Genomic DNA, 21,844 nt, shown 5'->3' with positions numbered 1-21,844 from the left:
GGTAGAGCCACAGCCCAATGCACAAATGGCTGGTGGAGGGATGAGGTGAGAGCAGCATGTCTCCCATCTGTTACTTCTCACAGTGCTTACGGTGCAGCTGGTGTAGGGATCTGGGGGCAGCAGCAGCAGCAAGTCTCACTGCCCTGCTCCATTCTCCTATGCTGGGTCCCACCTGCTGGTCTGCAGAGGTGGCTTCTGCCCATGCTGGTCCAGCCAGGCTGCAGGCCAGTGCCCACTGTGAGTGCACAGATCTGTGCACTCCATGCCCCCTCCATGCCACACACACTAGGGAGCTGGTGGCTGAGGGTGGGGGACAGTGGGTTGGGAGTGGGGGGCACCAGTAGGGCTGAGGGCGTGGGGGGCTGTGGGCTGGGAGTGAGGTGCACTGGCAGGGCCAGGGGCCTGTTTTCTATTTGGACTATTTACTGGGTTGGGACTGGCCATCAGTGTTTACAAATTGGTCCTGATACAAAAAAGGTTGAGAAGCACTGGTCTAAAGGACTCTTAGAACACACCACAAGCCTGTAGAAGCAAATCGATTTCTTTGGTATAAAAGATTCGCAGGAACAGAAATTAAATGTCAAACCAATTTGCTTTTCTTGATTAATTCAGAGGCTTTTCAGTATTTGGGGTCCTCAGAATACTGAACCCTGCTCCAGTGGGACTTTTAAAATACTGGAGCATATGTAGAGCTGGTCGTTCTCACAAAGGGAGTGAAAAAGCAAGCATGTTTCAATTAAATTGTTCAGCCTTTCCCGTAAATCCATAATATTCATAACCCTGGGGTCCCAGCAATCAGCACTTTCTGTTTGGCTGACGTCCCGGACAAGCAAGCACACAGAAATGCAAGCCATGTCTGGTGCCACTGCCATGACTAAAGGAGCAAAGCCCCTTGGAAAAGTGCAGACATTAGATCCCCAGAGCAACTGAACCATCACAGAAAGCAGGGTAGCTTGTTGTAAATGTGCAGTATCCTGTATAAAACCCAATGAAAACAATATGATCCGACTAAAATAGTCCTGTGGATGACAGATACAGGGTAACATTTGCATGTATTAAGATGTACATAAAAAAGCAAACCTCTTCAAAATGCATTTGCTATTGCAACAAAGATGTACTATCCCATCAGCTCTAGGTACAGAAGTTGGAAGGTGAAGCAGGGTATTCTGTTATGCTGTTAGATGGCGATACACACAAATTATTCTGTCTTATATAAATACACATTTATTTATTTCAGTTTCTGTGACTCTCCACTAAGACAGCACTCACCCGCAACCAATGAAACTCTCTCTTTAAAGTAAGATGATTTCAACAGTCAACCCTGACTCATAATATCTCACAACACTCCCAACATTTCTGTGCTCCAAGAATCCTTGCTCTGCCATGTCCACGTCAGACCCTGATCATTCTTCCTGCCCCTTTATATCTGGGCTCATTTCCACACTTCATTCACTGTCCTCCTTAGCCTTTTTGTCCAGAACATAAATCACAAAATGATCTTTCCCAATGTCCCTCTGTCACCTGTACCCAGGCACAGTCTTCCCCCCATTTCCTTGCAGGCTAGGTAGAAACGATCTTTCACTCAAACCCCCTTGTTAATTTAGAAGCAAGGTTTTTTCAAGGGTAACTTCTACCAATGTTAAGTGTACAAATTCATCACTAACCTTCACAACTGCTTCAACACGTGCTTTTTTAGGTTCACACCAATCTCAGACTCTGCAGATCTACAACAACTCCATAAGCAATTCCAGATCACCACCAACTGCCCTGCACACATCACACCAAACCTAAATTGGAGCTCAGGTAAATAAAATATCACCTACAATCTTACAGAGTCTATAGCAACATGAGGGCTATAAAGCAAAGGAGTCAGTGAGTATGTCTGAATACTACAGTGGATGGGAGAGGGCCAAACAGCTGACAAGGTTTACAGAAGTAGGGCTTTTCAGTGAGGCTGGAAACCCATGGATAACTGGTTAATCCTGCTCCACAGCCATCCTGTGTCTCTCCTCCCTTTTTCCATCCATTTTTTTTTCCAATCACAGTTTACACTAGAGAGAATCCCAGTCCATGGACTTGGTGAGGTTCAACAGACTGGGGGTCCCCTCTGGCATGCAGGCCACCAGAGGAGCAGCTATTATAACTGGGTCATCAGCTAGTTTGGCTTCTTTTTCTTCTAGGAACCTGTTTTCCTGGAGGCTGTATTAGGACAAATTAGCTGTGGAACAAGAGAGCTGCTGCAGTACTCCCAGTATGTTCTGGGACACAAGGACATCCTGCCCCAGTCAGCCACAGGGAAGCTTTACTGCTGTTCTGCCTCCCCTTTGGGCCTATATATGCTGTGGTGGCTGAATGCTCTGGCTAGGATGTCTCTAAGCATACCTCACCCAGCCATCTCCACTGACATACTTCAAACCCAGGAATATGATGGTTAGGTCACTCTGGGGTCATCTGAAGGAGGTGTTCTTGAGTACACCAGAGGTCTCAAAAGCAGCTCCAGAAGGGTGTCCTTGAGCAGCTTCTTGGAACGTGCTAGCAAGAGCAGGCAGGCAGGCTGTGCTTGGGACAGTCCCAGCTAGAGCATGCTGCTGCCACTGTGTAGACATGCCCTTTTTGCTCACTAAGCATGCCTCCAAAAATTTCAGCTCCTCTATGCTCACTCCATATCTCTGGCTCACTCCTTCCTATCCCTTGTAACTTCACTCATTCCCATTCCTCCATTCACTTTGCACCTCTTCAATTCTGTCCATGTTCACATCCTCCTCCCACCCCACAAACCCAAACCACTGCCCTGTCCACTTTGCTTCTCATCACCCTGCTTCCCAGAATGAAAATTCTTGGTCATGAACCCCCTGATCTGTAGCAAGTCTCAGCTGTCATTTCTCACATGCACTGGCTGTCTTTGTTGAAACTCACTGTTGTTACTACACAACATATCTATAGCTTTAACACTTATTGTTTCAACTGCTACTGATATACCTATTTTGGAAAAACTGAGTTTTCAAACAGAAGAGCCCAAGATGAAGAGAAAATGAGCAAACGTGTTATACATATTTTCTCACAAATGTTCTTAAAACTTTTAATAGGTATTTTTTTTAGAATCTCTTCAAAGGAAGTTAAATTTTTAGCCAAATTTGGAGAGTGAATTCAGCCTTTAAACTATAGAATAGGGGCATTTTGTCCTGTTTTATATGAAAATCTCAATAGGAGTATGAATACTCAGCTACACTAGCAGCCTGTTTAGTCTTTAGTCAAGCAGAACGTAGGGTAGGGTTGCATGTTATTAACTAACTCAGGGGCTTTCAACCTTTTTGTGTCATTGTACCCCCAGTGGCTGGTCAAAAAGGCAGGAGTCCCGCAGTGGCCAGACCAGGGAGTGGGGGGTCCCCCAGCAGCTGATCACCAACTGGGGGCGAGGGGGTCCGCCCGCTGTCAAGTACCCCTGAGGCCATCAGAAGCATTCCCTGTTGAAAACCCCTGGACTAACTGAATCGGCGCAGCAACAGCTCACAGAAAACTTACGCATCTCTGATTCAGACAGCCTATAAGGTGCAATTCTACCCTGCCTTCTGTCTCCTGCTAAGGAACTGTTATATTTGTCAGGAGTAGCCAAATTCTCTCAGTCTAAACCTTAACTACTCAAATGAGCACACAGCACAGGCAGAGATGGTGGCTTAAGCTCTGTACTTTAAACTAGGCCAATATCACATGCTGTCACAGGGCTTTTGACGGCTACTTCTTTTCTCTAAAGCAAATGGCAAAATAGACTCACACCTATCCACACAGGTCTTGCAGGTATTTCAAGACTAAACTAAATGCACTTACGGAAAGGGCATAATGCAAGATTTCTGGCAGTGTCTGAGAATCACTTAATGTTATTTTCATGACAACTCAGCAGTAAATATGAAAGATAGCCAGGCTTTTCAAATGCTCAACACCAATGTATTTGATGGGGAAAAGGGTTACTCACCAGGTACCACTATCAAGCGACTATCAAGTAAGCGTCTATGGACATATCCACACATGCAGACACATGCGCTTGCAGCATCTCAAATAGGAGTGGCACAAATTTGAACTGGGAATTTGCAGTCAGCGCACATGCCCAGACATGCACTTTAGTGTGGGGCAAGTTGTGGCACTTGGGGCAAAATAACCCTGCCCAGCTCCTCCTGGATCTGCAGCCAGGGGGAGCTAGAGCCTGCCTTCTTGACCAGACCACCAATAGAAAAACCTGCCTTGTGCTGGCCCCAGCAGTATAAAAAGATGCCCTGGCAAGCAGCTCAGGGCTACTTGCTCTCAACAGCTTCTGGGACCTGGCCAATTGGTATATGGGGACACTAGCCCCTTTGTGCCAGTTGGACTGCTAAAGCAGCCCTAACTGAGAGTTCCCTGCACCCTCTACCCACTGCAGCTGTCTGGCAGTGGGGGCTGCTGCTTGGCTATGACCTGATGCCACCTGAGACAGCATGTGGCCCTGCCAGACCCAGATGAGGACTGCACCTCTGGGCCAGCTGCCAGGGGCCTGTGGCTGCACAGTTGGCCTTTGTGTGGCACTACTGCTATGTGTGCTGCCACCCTGCCATCTGGGCAGCTATTGCCCAGAAGATGTTCTCAGTGTGGTGGCCTGCTCTGAACTGTCAAAGCATGTCCTCCTGGCTCTAAGTGGCCAGGAGGTCAGCCACATCCAGCTGCGTCCTGGGTGCCAGCCCTGAGCAGGCTCCTCTGCCTGGGTCCTGCCACTTGCCTCACTAACGGGAATTCCAGTGGTCCATATTTAAAAACTGCAAAATCTCTGATAAAAAATTCCCAAAGTAAAATACCTCATGTTCTTCCACAATTAAAACAAAAGACCACTATAATATAACATAAGACCACTACACTACACTACATACACACACAGAGGAAACCCTCACTATTCATGGGTTTAGCATTCGTGGTGTCGAATATTCGCAAATGCCAAACCTGCTTCTTAAATACACTTAAATGAGCTACTTGGGAGCTCTGCGCTTGCTGCCACCGGACTCCTGCCACCACTGCAGCCATGCCCCTCCCACCCTCCCAGCTGCCGGGGGCACTGAGTTCATGAACGCAAACAGCGTTCATGAACGCAGTGCCTTATTTGCAGAGTTCACCATTCATGGGGGATACAAAAACGTATCCCCCACAAATGGCGAGGGTCGCGCGTGCATGTGTGTGCTCCCCCTGGCCCCTTCACTAACTAGAATGTGGAGACAGCTGCCCCTGCAGCCACAGCTTCTGCCAGCAGGTCTCATCCTGTCTGGCAGCTGGGCACAATGGGTGTGTGCTGGGGGGACGTGGGGTTTGCCAGAGGAGAGGGGGGGAAAGGGTGTGGGTAGGTGTGGGTGGATTGTGGGGGGACTGGGCATGGGGGGGAAGTGCTCAGGAGGGGTGGGTTCCCTGCCCCCCCATAGGGCACAGCCCCCCCCAAACAGCACATGGACTGCCCCCCCCTGCAGGGCCCCAGCTCCCTGCACAGCCCATATCCCCCCTGCCATGCTGGGCTGGGGGTCATGGTGCCGTGCCAGGCTGGGCCGGCGCAATGTGGCACAAGCAGCACTGGGTGCCAAGTGGCTGGGGCCAAGCCACACTGCCCCGCACCACGTGGTGGAGCTGTGCCAGGAGGCTCTGAGTGCCCCGATGGCCACTGCTGCCACGGGTGAGCTGTGGACATGTTGCAGCAGCCTGCATCGCTGTTTCCCCTGCATGGACAGGCAGGGTACTGCAGCACTGGGGCAAGAGACAGCCATAGAGATGCTCTGGCTGGCTACCAGAGCATCTCTGTGGAGGACCCGAGCCTCCAGTTGCTTCAGGGCACAGTACTGGACCGTGCCCTCCCCTGCTTTTTTCTGGTGGGGGTTTTTCATACCTGAATGTCCAGGTATCAAAACTTTGAGCCCATGTTGCCAATATGCCACTCAGGGAATGTGTTTTTATTCCCAGAGTGCCTCTTGCCGCATCTCAAACTGTTTTGAGACATGACAAGAGGCACGTGCAGGCTCGTTTGGATGCACCGTATGAGGCATCCTTTCCTTTTGATTGCCTTTATCATGCTGTGGTTGTTATACAGATAGCTCTACTCACTTGTGGACTGGCCACTGACTAGCATCACATAACTACAAGACAAAGATTTTTAAACTGAACACTTACGTCTGAAGTTTTGGATTTGCAAATCTCCTCCCTGTCTTTTAACATCTTGTCAAGAACTCCACTCCTGCACCAGACATTAAATACCGTCTTCCCATGCTGATATCCCACTTCCTGAAAAGGAAAAGAGTCAGGAATTTTAAAAAAGAAGGCACCTTTAAACAACTGGATGATAATAAACACTAGGCCGCCTGTTTTACAAATCAGACTAAAAACAAAAAGCTCTACCTTCTGGGACTGTGATTTAGAATGAAACATCTTACTGCTTCATCTCCTAGTTGCTCTAATTATTGAGCTCTGATGAGGGTTGGGAGGGGGTGATTAAGTGGAACAAGTTGTTATTTTAAGTTGGAAGCTTGTTCCACCTTTAAATATACCGTATGTTATGATAGGTGCCACCAGCACACCTATTTTTACAGGGGGGCAGCTCTGTGCAGACTGCACATCAAATAATTCTGTACACAAGGAGACACCAACAAAAATGTAAGGAGTGGATTTGTTTACATAATCCACATCTTTACTACAAAAATCTCTTTATTGGGAAAGAAGACAGTAAAGATGATTAATTTGAGGCTTCTCCCTGCTGGCCTAGATCTGACAGAGAGGAATTACTATCGGGCACTGGTGTCCCAAGTCTTCTGAAAGTAAATCATAAATACACACAAGGCAGGCAGCATGGGAAGAATCTTGTTCTTACATGAGAACTTTACTCTAAAGATCAAATATCCTGGTAGTATACACAGACATCAATAACACCGTTAAAAGTGCACTTCTGGCTTCTAATACGTTAATCTAATTTTCCAATATTTCAAAACTCAATCATTATAATTTGCATTGGGAATGAGAGCTTGGCACTGATGTTGTTAGCATAAAAACAAGAGAAAACAAACAAATGGCTCCAGTCTTTTTCTGAAGACCTGGCTTCCACTGAACAGAAATTTTTGCTTTGAAAATCCTACTCCCAGCTCTATCACTGTCAAAGTAAATCTCAGCATGAACTCAGTTTCATACAACCATGGCTGTTATTGGACTGCCCCAAGTAGTTCCTAGCTCATATGCTCACATTGGTCAAGTGTTTGGAATAGGGCTAGAGAAGAGAACTGGTGGAGGGAGGAGAGAGTAGAGCTTCCCCTTCTCATGTACAGAAACCATTGCCTCTCGTGGTCTAAGATTGGGAGACATCTTGAGAACGGAGCAAACCCTTTTAGACAAAGCTGCTTTGGAGATTAAAGTTGCCTGGGAGATATCAGGCAGTTCTGTACGAGAACACCGGGAAGCCTTCTGAACGTCCTACTTCTGGGTTTATTAGAACAGTTCAGAATCCCCCTAGAACAACTAAACTCCAGGCAAGCTCTTTACTATTTTCATGGGATGTGGAATAAGTGAGAAGAATCACAGGTGACCTGTATTATTGACTAGTTAACTGTACTGATTTGGTAGCTAAACCCTTGGAGGTACCCAATTTTACTTTTTGTATAAATCTAAATAAGTAAATAAAAATTTGTCTTTCATTGCTCATACATTGGCTTCTATATACCCACTGAAGTTACTATGCCTTACAGATTCTCTGCAAGTGGCAAAGCAAGATGGCAGTTAGCTAACCTGCTGGGGATGAAAATCAACATGTGCACCTCAACCCCAGGACCTGATCTATCTTGTACAGCAGGCCTGTTCCACTTGGCTGACAGCTCAGTGAAATCAAGGGTATTTATACACATACATTTGTCTGCTCTGATGTGCCAGAAATCCAGTGTGTTGGAGCAGATGCGATTAATGGAGTCTGCTCTGTACGTGAGCTGACACACCCGGCGCTGCATCGCATACACTTATATAAATGGCGAAATGTACGTCAGCGCTGAGAAAATGATGGTGGTGCGCTTTTGAACTAAAACACAGAACTGTGCTAGCAGCTGCTGCTTGGGAAGGGAAATACCAACCAGAGGAGAGGGTCTGAGGGAGAGAATAGCCAACAAGGCTGAAAATAACCATGAACAGTAGAGACTTCAACTCGGGTCTTCAAGAGAAGGCTGGACAGATATTTGGCTGGGGTGATATGACCACGGCACCCGTTCCTGCCCAGGGCAGGGGGTCGGACCTGATGATCTGTTTAGGTCCCTTCCGACCCTAAGTACTATGAAACTATGAAACCTTCAATGCATTTCACCATTTATACAAAGCATGCACCGCAGCACCAGGAGCATTTAAAAGTGCCTTGCGCTGCGGCACAAACATATGTACAAATGCCCCAAGCTTCTCTAACTGTGAAGACTTCAGCTTTCGGTTTTAAATTATTCAACTGGTGCTAAACTATTTGCCTCTACAGAGAGAGAGGACAATGGTTTAAGGGGCTCCACACTTGCTTTGCTGAGCATTAGCAAGTCTCATTCTCTAGTCTCATTGTTCGCACCGCTCATGCACTAGATTTATTCTCCAACTGGCTGTGAAAAGGACCAAGGAAGATGGAGATTATTAGTGTCTGCCCATGGCCAGCAGAATGCCTTATGTCCTTGAGAAAGCCACCAGACAGATCCAGATAAAAAATTAAAACTGGAGCCTGATGAATCTCAACAACTCTCAAAATGCCACTTAGGGAAAGATCAGTGAGATGGGGGTTGGCATATCAGTACTTGTCTCAGTTTTCCTATGTTCTGGTCAGTCAAGCTTTCTATTCGGTTTGGGAATGTGAAATGCATGGATACCACAGGGCTGAGATTTTTTCCTAGCAACAAGGAAGTATTTGTTCTGGTTTTAAGACACTGTGACACTACTGTCCATGAAGTGTTACTGGGACAACTGCAGTCACTCACAAGGCACCTATGGAGTGCTCAGATCACACTAGGAAGTCCACAAAGTGATTTGGGACAATTGTTCTTTGGCTCTCAGGCCTCTCACATGGGATTCCTCAGAGACTGATTATGCCACCTCTCTTGTCAAATGTGTATGGAAGCATTAGGAGAACTACTGAGGAAACAGCCTGCAGCATTATTCACCATGCTGGTTAGTTGAGCTCTAGGTTTTCATGCCATCCAATAATGACGGAGCAGTAGACAAAATAAAGGGTATCATTATGAACATAGCAAGTGTGCCCAGTTGGTCAGCACAAACAAAGCTAACACTCAACTATATTCAGCCAGCACTACAGTAGGTGGAAAACAGGACAGTTCAATAATATGGTACTACCACAGTGACAATGAACCCAAGTTGTTAAACACTAGAGAAAAGAGAAGACACCTTGTTCAAATTTTTAAATTATGTATTATTTTACCCTGAAAAACTTCAGCTGGAATCAAAACTTTCCATACTGATTTATCATAGGCCAATACAGACAAAATTGAACCCTTGAAGATCTGTGACGCTGATACTATTCCTTCATTAATAACAGCCTTCTACTGACTTTCGTATATTGTTCTGAAGATTTTCCATCAGGTGCAAAGGAACCATGGATGGTATATAATATTAACAGAAGTGTTGAAATGTTAACTGAGCCACAGACATCCTTAAAACTGCTCCCTCTGAGTAATGAATAGCCTTCCCTATAGACTTCTTCAAATCTTCCACCTGATTATACAAGATAGCTTCATTAATCAAGGATGAGAAACCATACCACATGTCTAGGCAATGCATAGGGAGGACACAGGGTCGGGGTGGGGGGGCATGTAATCTCCTGAGATTAGCCTTCACTTGCTGGGGAGCGGGGGTGCCGAGGGAAGCACCGGCCAGTGCCCCCCTGAGATTGGTGCCAGCCAGGGAGTGTGGGTGCTAAGAGAAGCACCAGTGGCACCTCCAGTTTTGCTGTTGGTGCTTTCGGGGTCAGTGATTGGCCTTCCCTGGTCAGCAACTGGCCACTGGTGCCTCCCCAGACTCAGAAGGCACCAGTTGCCCATGACCACATGATTTACGAGACCAATCAAATCTGACCAAAACAGTTCAGATTTCGAATACTTATGGGACAAAGAGTAAAATAATTGGCAAAAGAAGTAAGGACATTGCAGTCTGCTCCTGGGACTAAACATCAGGATAAATGATTATTTAGGTTTTCATCCAACACCAATCACCATGGTTTTTTCCCCATGGTAATACTCAGTGTCAATTCTTTGCTCAGCTGTCAGAAATACATAACACAGAGACAGCTAAGTGCTAAGAGACTTCTAATGCTTTAGAATGGGTGGCTCAGAAATGAAAAGTCAATGCTAACCCTTGGGATACATTTAAGATCACTGCAAGACTCGAATGCTTTGAAGGAGTGGCACATCAGGGCTTTCTTTAACAGGATTCACTTACACAGATTTCATCAAACTTTCCAAAGTCCAGTGTCCTGTATCTGTCAATGGGTGGTCGGATATACTCGCAATAGTCGCTGCTCTTGACCATCTCCAGCTGCCGCACACAGCACACATAAGCAAGACGCGTCTGGATCTCTGCCATGTTCAGCACCTGCCAATCAGACCCAGACACCAAATCAAAAGAATTACAAAACTTTCATTAGCACAATATACTCTGAATTAACAGTGGCCAGAAGTGGGCCATCCATCAAGTCCACTCAACAGCTTAGACAAGTCTGCAGAAGCCTTCACACCCCAACACCTTCCTGAGTCTCCCAGGAGCACTCTGCAGACAGTCAGTCAGTCAGACTCTATCATCAATGGCAGTGAAGCAACTTTTTTCTAATGAATGTATCTGCAGTTCAGGCAGAACTGAGCATTTAATTTCAGGGAAATAAGGTGATTAAAAGGCAGAAGGGGCATAGAGTTCTTTCAGGGAGGGGATTATCAATTAATCAGCTTGCTTATCTACAGCCAGTGCTTTACACTGCCTAAGGGAAGAGTTGGGTGGCATTCGTTATCCAAGCCTCCTACTTCCTGGCCCAGAGAAACCCACAGTACTCCAGAAGCAACACATTCAACCCACTAGAGATACAGTGCCCTGCATAGTTCCATGGAGGACCCAAGAGCAACATTAATGGGCTTCACAAGGACGTAACCTTCAGACAGACAATGGTTTTTAATGAAGGAGGACTGTTAAAGTGGGAGATCATGGGGGATTACAGCAGGCATGCACAACACCTAGGGGAATATGGATGAAAATAAATATTAACTCAGAGCTTGCTGAGTTTCACTTGATGAGGAAAATTATGGCTGAAGCAGCCTATTGTGCAAATAAACATCTTACAATTATTATTACTGCCCAGTACAAAAGACTGTGTAGTCAGCCATTCAGAAACATTGGGATAGAAATGCAGTGAACTAGGCAAAGGTACACTTGGTTTAATTTGTAAATCAGTCAAATCTAAACTTTATCAAGACTTGTTATGTTAAACTAATTTCAGCAATGAAAGGTTCTTTTACTCCTACCAAACCAAGCTTACCCTGCTCTGTATTTCCTTCCACAAGCATCAGACAATTGAATTTTTCCACAGCATTGGATTTTCCTCCATGATGGGATTTTGTCTAGCGCTCTACCACCCGCAGGCATCGTCTTATGCCTCAAGGTGCGAGAGACCAGACAATCAATTCCTATTCCTGTTCCTTAGGTAATCAATGAGCAGTTCCTGTCTGCTTTCTGGAAATTGTCACAAACACATGCTTTTGGTACCTTCACTTTCTCAACCAAGGGATTCCATCTCTTCCACAGCAGCCACCAGCCGGATAAACAATCGCCATAGTTGGTGAGGTCTGTCTCATCACGGCTACCCACATCGATTGCTATGACCACTTTTGCTCCCATGGATCTTGCAACATCCGCTATTGGGTTATAAAACCACATCATCATTTTCCAACTTTCCATGCTTCTACAGTGCTTGCTTGTCTGCTACAAGGTAGCAGACCAGCAATCCTTGTATTGCCAAGGATCTGAACAGGCTGCACAGTACAATACAATGGAACAGTCTCATTTACATACCATTTCCTTTATAGACTTGCACAAACATTTTGAGAGAATTACTTACCAGGAAATAGTGCTACTCTAATTCTGTTCCTCACATTGATGTATAATACTTAGTCATAACTCTCTCTAGAATCCTTCTTCATTCTAATAACTCACTTGGAAACACCAGTGTAAATGTAATTACTAGAAGAGAGGCCTTGGGGGACTTTTACAAAGATGAAGCATACATTAGAGCCAGCATCAGTATGCCCAAGCTAAAATATTCCTGAGTCCCTGCTCCCACTCCACACCAAGATGCACCAGTGAAACCACTCCAAGAGTCCCCCAGTGGCTGCTCTTGAGATTTTGGTTTTCAGGATACTTGCAGGTAGCTAGCAAAGACACTCCTGCAGTGGCCACACTGTGCTATTTCCGGGTTGGAAATGGGCAAGCAGGAACAGGCATCCAGGGCACGCTTGGGAATGTTTTTGCTGGGGTACGCTGCCACTACAGTGCAAAAAATACTGGGACTAATTCTGTGGCTCAAAAGACAGGAGAGAGTGCTATATGGATGGAGTGGTGCAGATGCAAGGGGACACAGAAGAAGTGAAGGCTGAATGACCAGCTGGCAGTTGCATACAAGTACAGAAATAGCTACAGGTCAGAGGTTAGGATGAACTCAGTCCAGAAACAGCTTTAAAAGCCAAGAGGAAAATTCTGCGTATACTTGGAAACCAGCAGGAGATTAGTAATGGTGACAGGATGAGGCAACACTTCTTGGAGTAGGGGTGCAGAGTGGCCTGGCCACAGCAATCAAGACCCTTTCAGTTTAAGGAACAGGATTTTAAGGAAATACTAAAAGACAAAACTGAGATAAAGACTGTTCACAGAATAGGGTCTGAGGAGAAGCCATGGTCAGATTCAGAGGTAACTGAGGTTTCCAGAACAGTTATGCATAGCAATAAGCACACACCTTCACAGGACTAGTTGAGATGCTCATCCAGATTAAACTAAACTCTCCCTAGAGACTGAACTCTTACGTCTATGTGACTGAGCAAGCCAGTGCATCATGCCATCTTGATTCAAACTCCAACATCATCTTCAAACACGCTAAAAATCTCAGGATGCACTTTGGCAGGAAGGACAGAAGGAAAGATAGCTAGATTAGTTATTCCATTTTCCAGAAGTTCATCATAGATTTAAGTATCAAAGCCAAATGTCTATTCCTCCAGTATTTTAGGGGTATTTGTAGTGCTGCCCCTTTTGGGCCAAAAGGGCTTTTTCCCAAATCTGAACCCAGTTTTCAATTGTGATTACCCTGATAATTTGGTTTGCTCAAATTTAGGGTTTCATTAAGGCACTCTCAAACTATTAGTATATAAATTGTAGCTGTAGATTGCATGTTGCAGTGCCTCAAACTGTTTCATTTTGCTTTTCAGCTGATCTTCCTGGACTCCAACAATTTCCAGGCTGAGATGGCAAAGCCCTCTGGAGTCCCAGAGTTCAGAATAACCACAAAGAAATGTGAACTCTCCTGCCCATTCAGGGTTCAAATGTCAAACTCCTTAATATTCTCATGATCTTCTGAATGTCAAGTAAATAAATGCTTCCTGCCCAGCATATGCTTGGACCATTTCAAACAGTAGTTGGCAGCTAAACAGTTCAGTCCTTTTCCATCAGATCTACCGTTCTGCAAAAGGTCTCTGACAGAAAAGTCTTCCTTGGTTTCCGGCTCCCAATCACCCTGTCCTCCCTCTCAAACAGCTCCCAGCTGGCCCGAGCTGGCCCTTTTTACCTCCTCCATCTCTGCCCAACACCTATTTCAGGTGGCATGTGGTGGGAGGTCCTAACTATGGGGTTTGTACATACCATCACAACAATGCTAGATAGGCATCTGGCTGGGGTCATCTGATCTCAGCACTCTTTCCTGCCCAGGCAGGACGCTGGACTCAATGATCTGTTGAGGTCCCTTCCGACCCTAGCATCTACAAATCTATGAATGCATATTATGCACTGCATACTGACTACTGCATATTGTGGCAAGAACTCTGACCTTCTCTCCTAAGCAAATATTTGGTAATGCAACTAAAGAAACATACACTGTGTACATCTCAGGGCTTCATTTAGTTTTAGGTAACAATGGAAAAACATTATAATAGGTAAAACCTGGCATTGAGCTGAATGAATCTTTAATCTTGGTTCAACAAATTAACCTGCTAGAGTTAAACCACAGAATATTGAACATTAGGTGATTTTTTTCTTTTATGACAGAAATCAGTTTGCATCTTGACACTAAGAGAGGCTACTGTTTCACCATGACTGCAGAGTCAGACTTAGTTCACATTTCTACTGTGTTCTTCCAATAAATTCAGGATAAGAGGCAGACCATATGTTTGCAATTTAATTCCTCCCTCTTTCCTAATACACATTAGAATATGCTCTAGTAATTAGCCTGAAGTGATATCTTTGAAACATGCCTGTAAAATAAATGTTCCATCACAAAAGGCTTTCTTGGAAAAGCACATAAAAAAGCAAAAAACACAGTTGGTCCAAAGGACAAGGCAACTTCATAACCATTTTGACATCAGAATCATCTGCAATCATAGAATCATAGAAAATTAGGGTTGGAAGGGCCTCAGGAGGTTATCCAGCCAAACCCACTGCTCAAATCAGGAGCGTCCCGAACTACCAAGGCTTTGTCTACCTGGGTCTTAAAAACATATGGTGTACAGACATATGGTCCTGCAGATAGAGTTTTACCATCTGTCTTCTTGGTGAATTGTACACAACTTTGTTGCACACCTACCTGGAAGATTGTTGATATAACCTCCATCCATCAAGAGGTGTCCATCCTTTGGATCACAGAGAGGAGGCATGTAACCAGAGAGAGACATACTGGCACGGACGTACCTCCAAAGAGACCCTACAGGAATTAAAGAGAGGGAATGGCATTCATAATGATTTAGAATGAGAAAGATGAGCAGAGATAGGGTAGCTTAGATGATTTGGGTGATTTCTGGAATGATGGTATCCTGAGGGCTGATTTACAGAATGTTACTAAAGCAGCTGGGAAAAAGACTGCTCAGCTCCAGATTCAATAAAATATTAAGAACAGGGTTTTTTCAAGGGACCAATGAGTGGTAGGAATAAAGTCTCAAATATAGCTGGAGAACATTAAACTGCAAAGAATAACACATGCAGCAGATACTTCATCAGCAGGACATCATACATGGACACTTTTTTGGCATGCTCCTTTGAAGTTTACCAATGTTTAGAATTTAAACAGCTCCAAGGACAATTCTGTAAAGCTATGCAAGTTTCTTCCATACTTTGCTGTTAAAAGTTCCAAAACTACTAACTGTGACAGCTTTTTCCATGAGGCTATATCATCATACAGTAGAAACCTGGCCTCTTATGCTACCCACGTACCCTCTGAAATCATTCAGATTAGCACAGTCAGTTCAGCAACTTCAGCCACCTACTTAGGCAGAGAAATTACACTTGCAGCATCGATCTGCTAAAGAACATAGAAAAGAGCTCTATGAATTTCTCCTAACACAGGGAATTCCATCCCCTGCATAGCACTGGATCCTTCCTACCAGATACAATTTGTACACAGAGTATAAGTGGAGATAATTAGAGATAAATCAAAACCTGAAACTCCCAGAATCCTAGTGATCCACCTCAGGTAGAAAACCAAACTACCCCTGAGCACCAATATTTTTTAAAAATATCTAACCAACAAGCACTGGAAAAGCCAAAACAATCCCCCTCCCTTCTGGTTTTGGCTTTTTCACCAAAACACAATGCTTACACTATAACCAGCTGCAGGACTGACATCACACTAGAAAAACCTAAGGAAAACTGGATAAGGTCTCAGGATCCACCTCATATCCGTTGCCATAACCATTAAACACCATTTCCACTCAATAAAAGTGTGCTGGTATTTGGCAATAATCTTAGTTGTTTCTTGAACATTTCTGTTAATAGTACTGTAAGGAAGGCATTATAACCTTTTTTAAAAACTCTTAGAAATTGAGAGATTTAGTCACGCAGAAACTGACTGGATCAGATTCCTACAAAATGTACTGCTTTAAGGCTCTTCTTCAGCTATCTTGTCCTCCTTGTAATTCCTTTCCTGAACAGGGTTGCCAAAAATTGCCATTTGTACCTTGCATTTCCAAATAAACCATCTCATACTAAAGGACAGATATTCATTACATCACCTTTAAATCAGAGTTGCCATATTACCTCTACAAGCTCAGCTCTCCAAAGTTCTCTCTTTGTGCTGCACATTTCACACCTGGCTGATACACTGGGGTGCAAGAAATTTTTCATTTAGAATTTTTTTTTATAATAATTTCTTCTAAGTGGGGAATGGATTTGCCAGCAGGTTTAACCTGTAACTTAATCAAAAGTGCTAATGCTCATTAGCATCAGTGCTGACAAAAAGTTTGTTACTCATTACTGCTGCTTGCAGGTTTACTTAGGATGTCTAGATTGGGAAAGTTTGGTTTATATCTCATCTCTATGAGATAGATATAAATGTCTCATCTATAGGATACAACAAAACAATGGGTAAGGTGGAGGTGGTGTCTGGTTTTTCCCTCTATCTAAAAACAAGTCAGAGCAAAGTCTGAGGGTTTCTTTTGTTGTTACTTTAAAAAGTAGTCCTTTAAAAAAAGTAAATCTCATTCTCAAATGCCAAGCATTTGAATTGAGAAAACCAGTACAATGCCTAGGGAAGATGTCCTTGCAGAAGCCAACATTCATAAGAGGCTGCCTATTGATTTTATAATATGTCTTTATAACCAATATTTCAGAGATGGGCTCCTCTATGACATTAGAGACCCCTCTATGAACAGCTCCCCCAAGATAAGATCTCTGGTTTTGAACAAACACTCACCATAAAATCGATTTCAATTAACATTAAGTGGTTACTCATTATGTTTCAATGAATGGAAAGCAATCCATATGAGAGAAATGTTGGCACTCAAGAGCCCATTTGGCTTTCACTGTTAGAGAAACATAGAGCTGGTGTACTCTCTGACCAGCCCAGAAAGAGCTCGGCACGATGCCTAAGTCCCTTTCATAACCTTCTCCCAGGGCTCTCTTAAATTAACTCAAACCTAAACAAAGCAGTTCCCCTGCCTTCCCACGCTCCTAGAGACTTTTCCCCTTGTCTCTCTCTTGAAAGAGTATACCCTTCCAATCAATCCCCAGCTTTACACCAAAGTGTCTCTCCTCCATACAGCTACCTTCCAACCAAGCTGTACACACAACAGAAGGATGACAGAGCCCCTTCCCAGTTGGGTCTGACACCTAAACAGTTTTGAGTGGCCTCAGAATTAATAGGGCAGAAAACCTTGTTACACAGAAACTTTCCTATGACATCATTTTTAATTGCAAATCTGGATTCCATTTTCCAAAGGAAGGAGTGAGAATCAGATGGGTAAGTTTTAATGAGAAAAACAACAAATAGCTGAAGTCCCTCTGTACAAACAATCAGCACACAGATTTCACCATTTCCTTTCAAAAAAGAAAATCATCTGGCCAAGGCAGGAAACAGCATTCTTTTGAATAATGGCTAAACTCTTTGCTACTCCACAAGCAATCATGTTGGAACACTCCCCAGTTTGGTCTCCCTGGTTTGGAAGCATACTCATTTCTTCCTTAAGGGATTTAAAGTAGACAATGACTTCACAGTCCATTACAACCCACTTGATACTTGCTAACCTCTGCACTTCAAAGGTAATAATGAGTGACCCTCCTGAATGATCTTGTTCTTCCATTATCAGGGTTTTACTGAATCCCTCCTGTCTATTGGCTACCTGAATTTCTTTTATACCTTTTACTTATTTGATATCACCCACAAGAATTCTTGCCTCTCGCATATTTCCCAGACCATCACAGCAACAACATAAAATTACTGCAATACTATATTCAGAAAGATTTTAATTTTAAAGTTCACTACTTTAAAAATTAATTCTTATTTATGCAATAAAGTTTTTGCATTTCACAGAAATCTGAAGGTTTTACAGTTGTATCAACTGATGAATATATTCCCCATGGAGTGAATCATCCTGCCCATTGCAATCTCTCCCAGAGGAGTAAAATCCCTTGTTATCTGCATGCAACTATGGGTTGTGATGTTCAGCATTTAGCACTGAGAGGAAAATTTTAAAAGATGGGCAGGAATGAAACAATACAGGAACCAAAGCTGGCACTGAGATATTGCACCAGACTCGAGAGACCACTGCAGATAACTTACCATCTGTATGGACTCTCATTGCTGAGGCAGTGATGTCCGTTGTGATAGTGAAATAAGGAATCCAAAGATCCTGTAATATAGGAAAAGGCAAATTTACTATCATCTGTTACCCTGGGGTTAACCTGAAACCCAATTCTAACATGGGAATTGAAGAGACATTTTCATCTTGATGCACAGAAAGCTACACACAAATCCCTGATGATGGAGACGGATACATAAGCCTGGTGTATTTAAAAATCTGGCACTAAAACAAATATTTTTGCTGGCTGGGGAACTGGCTCCACGGTAGGACCCAGAGGGTGGTGGTTGATGGGAGCCAATCGTCTTGGTGCGCTGTGACCAGTGGGGTCCCACAAGGCTCTGTCCTAGGGCCTATACTATTTAACATCTTCATCAATGATGTGGACATTGGTGTCAGAAGCGGACTGGCCATGTTTGCCGACGACATCAAACTCTGGGGTAAAGCATCCACACCTGAGGACAGGATGGTGATCCAGGCAGATCAGGATAGACTCATGAAATGGGTGGACGAGAACCTGATGGTGTTCAACACCGAAAAATGCAAGGTTCTCCACCTTGGGAGGGAAAACCTGCAGCATGCTTATAGGCTTGGTAGTGCTACGCTGGGTAGCACTACAGATGAAAGGGACTTGGGGGTCATGGTTGACCACAAGATGAACATGAGCCTTCAATGTGATGCTGTGGCTAGTAAAGCGAGCAAAATGCTGGCTTGCATCCATAGATGCTTCTTAAGCAAATCCCGGGACGTCATTCTCCCGCTATACTTGGCCTTGGTGAGGCCACAGCTGGAGTACTGCGTCCAGTTTTGGGCTCCGCAATTCAAAAAGGGTGTGGAGAAGCTTGAGAGGGTGCAGAGGAGAGCCACGTGCATGATCAGAGGTCAGGAAAGCAGACCTTATGACGAGAAGCTGAGAGCCATGGGACTCTTCAGCCTGGAAAAGCACAGGCTCAGGGGTGATCTGGTGGCCACCTATAAGTTTATCGGGGTGCTCATCAGGATCTGGGGGAACGTCTGTTTACCAGAGCCCCGCAAGGGATGACAAGATTGAATGATCACAAACTCCACTGTGACCAATTCAGGCTGGACATAAGAAAGAACTTCTTCACTGTCTGAGCCCCCAAGGTTTGGAATAGGTTGCCGCCGGAGGCGGTTCAAACACCCACTTTGAACGCCTTCAAGACACATTTGGATGCTTATCTTCCTGGGATCCTATGATCCCTGCTGACTTCCTGCCCCTGGGGCAGGGTCTGGACTCGATGACCCTTCGGGGTCCCTTCCAGCCCAACTGTCTATGAAATCTATGAAATTTTATGCTGAACAAACAGGATGAAGATCTATATTTCTTTCTGCTGAGGCTCACAGCAGATATTCAAACTAAAACCACAATTACTCTGCTATTTGTTAACTACTTTTCTTCAAGATATGTTGTGTAGTTCACTCCAAAGACATGCTAATCCAGTGCACCGGAGCTAGAAAGCTTTCTGTAAAGATGGGTTTCCTGCTCCATCCCACATATTTCTTGTACCCTCAAGCAAATGTTTAATGGGGAAAGCTGCCATGACTTGCCTAGAATAGGTGCAGCCACCTCAGAGGGCAACAGTTACACAAAAGGTAATCCAAACGTAAAGTTTGCTGGTATATCAGTGGAAAGTGGCCATAACAGTGCTGACAATGGCAATTTTGAGTCAATGGTCCAGAATACTGGCATTTTAGAGACAAGACTACTGGGGCACCAGCCTCAATTCTTGCTCTTACCTTAGGATAGGAGGCACCATGTATAGGTTTCTCAATGGTAGGATGGGGATCAGAATGTCATTTTGATCTTGAAGAGATCTTTAAACGTTCCAACTTAGCTAGCAATTTAAATGGCTTGTGAGAAGGTCCTAGAGATGAAGAATGCTTTCTTTTCTCTCAAAATGTGAATACAGACCAGTTAGTTAATCTGATGGTGCTCAGGGAAAAAAGGCCCACCTTTTGGAGAGGAGTATACAGATTGCTTGAAAAGCTACCTTCTCAAACTTACCTGTCTAGATCCCCAGGTTATTTTCTTAAAGGACTTGCATATTGTCTTTGAATCTTTCTCTGATATGCCTGTTGCGAAGTTGTGGTGGGTCTGGAGTCATTAATAAGTAAAGCTACCCCAGAAGATGGGCAATACTGGTAACCTGAAGACTTCAAGTGAAAACTGCCAGAGAGCAGATTTAGTAAGAAAGAAAGAAAGAATCCCCCTTTTGGTGAGAGCTAGCAATGAAAAGAATGGTACTACTATTAGTACTACTAAATACTTAAGCTAAGCTATCCATGATACAGAAGACTGATGAGGGCATATGAACTAAACACATACTAGCTCCAGCTCTCAAGCAAGAGGTGGTGTGAAGGAGCTGATGGAGGGTCAGTGCTGCTCTGCCTGTTATGACATCAGCTGGGGGGATGAAATAGGAGTGGCATTCTCTGCGCCCAGTACCCATTGATTTCAGTGGGTCAGATTTTTACCCTTCCTGGGTTAAAATTCTATGCAATTATGCTAGAGGACATTTCATCCATATACAGTGAAGAAACATGCTCTATATAGAAGGAATATGATCTATCACAGCTGCATGAAATTTTACTTTTAAAAGGGTAAAATTCTGACTCTCTGAAATCAATAGGTAGTGGGATACAGAGCATGCAACTCCCATTCTCTCCCCCCAAGCTGAGGGCCTGGCATAGAAAATTATGGGTCTCAGATATACTGGGTAGGCAGACAGGCTCCAAGAGTGAAGCTGATGAGTATAGTAATGTGACAAAGAATCTGCTTGCAAAAATCCTTATTTATCCCTTCTGGGTCTCTGATACTTTACAGCAACACCAATGACAACAGAACACGTCTTAAACAATAACCAATGAGAAGAAGTGGATGCCTCAGTAGAGGAGAATTTTTAAAGAGTTAGTAACATACTGTACCAAAAACTTGGGGGGGAATTTGCAAACCCTTGTTTTAAAGCAAGATTTCAAAGTGGAAGTGCTCCTTCATGTAAGCTTCAGTTACATTTAAGAGATGTTCTTTAAACATTTCCAGTCCTGTGTATACACATTTCCAGTCTCCGTTTCTTTACTAGAATGACTAGTTAACAAGTGCTGACAAAGAAAAATTGTATCTGTCTGTCAGGAAAGCAATGTGTCTGCCTGTTGAGAAGTGATAATGGGGCAGTCCAGTTCTCTCTGTTAATTCCTGTGGTTGTAACAGCTGTCATATATAGTAAAAGTTGCTGCAGTCTCTTCCTTTTTCTCCCAAAGCTACCCTAAACTATTCTCTCTCACTTCTGGTGGAAGTCTCACCTCTTCTGACACAGGTGCTTCTGCAGACAATGAGACAGGACTGCAGGATTCAGCTTACAATACCTGGCACAGGCAAAGCTAACGCACCCTCACCCAAATATGTTTTGCTTTATGCCACAAACATAGGTATTGTTTACACAATTAGAACAAATGAGTCACAGTTTTAAGTTCCTAAAGAAGAGATTTCAATAGCGATGCTATGTATG

General features: G+C 44.1%; 1 protein-coding gene across 7 annotated transcripts in view; it reads right to left on the bottom strand.

The window, feature by feature from the left end:
* PNPLA7 (patatin like phospholipase domain containing 7) overlaps positions 1-21,844 on the bottom strand; it is a 280,484-nt gene that overhangs the window by 13,494 nt on the left and 245,146 nt on the right. For all 7 annotated transcript variants that reach the window (XM_059715474.1, XM_059715475.1, XM_059715477.1 and 4 more), the window contains 5 exons: positions 18,299-18,368; positions 14,834-14,950; positions 11,758-11,906; positions 10,447-10,599; positions 6,169-6,279 (listed from right to left, as the gene is read on the bottom strand). In XM_059715474.1, coding sequence (XP_059571457.1) covers positions 6,169-6,279; positions 10,447-10,599; positions 11,758-11,906; positions 14,834-14,950; positions 18,299-18,368 — 600 coding nt within the window. The remainder of the gene's footprint in view (positions 1-6,168; positions 6,280-10,446; positions 10,600-11,757; positions 11,907-14,833; positions 14,951-18,298; positions 18,369-21,844) is intronic.

This window comes from Alligator mississippiensis, chromosome 12, assembly GCF_030867095.1.
Source record: "Alligator mississippiensis isolate rAllMis1 chromosome 12, rAllMis1, whole genome shotgun sequence".
Lineage (NCBI taxonomy): Eukaryota > Metazoa > Chordata > Crocodylia > Alligatoridae > Alligator > Alligator mississippiensis.
Note: the sequence above shows the minus strand (reverse complement) of the source record. Positions and strands in the feature narration are given on the sequence as shown.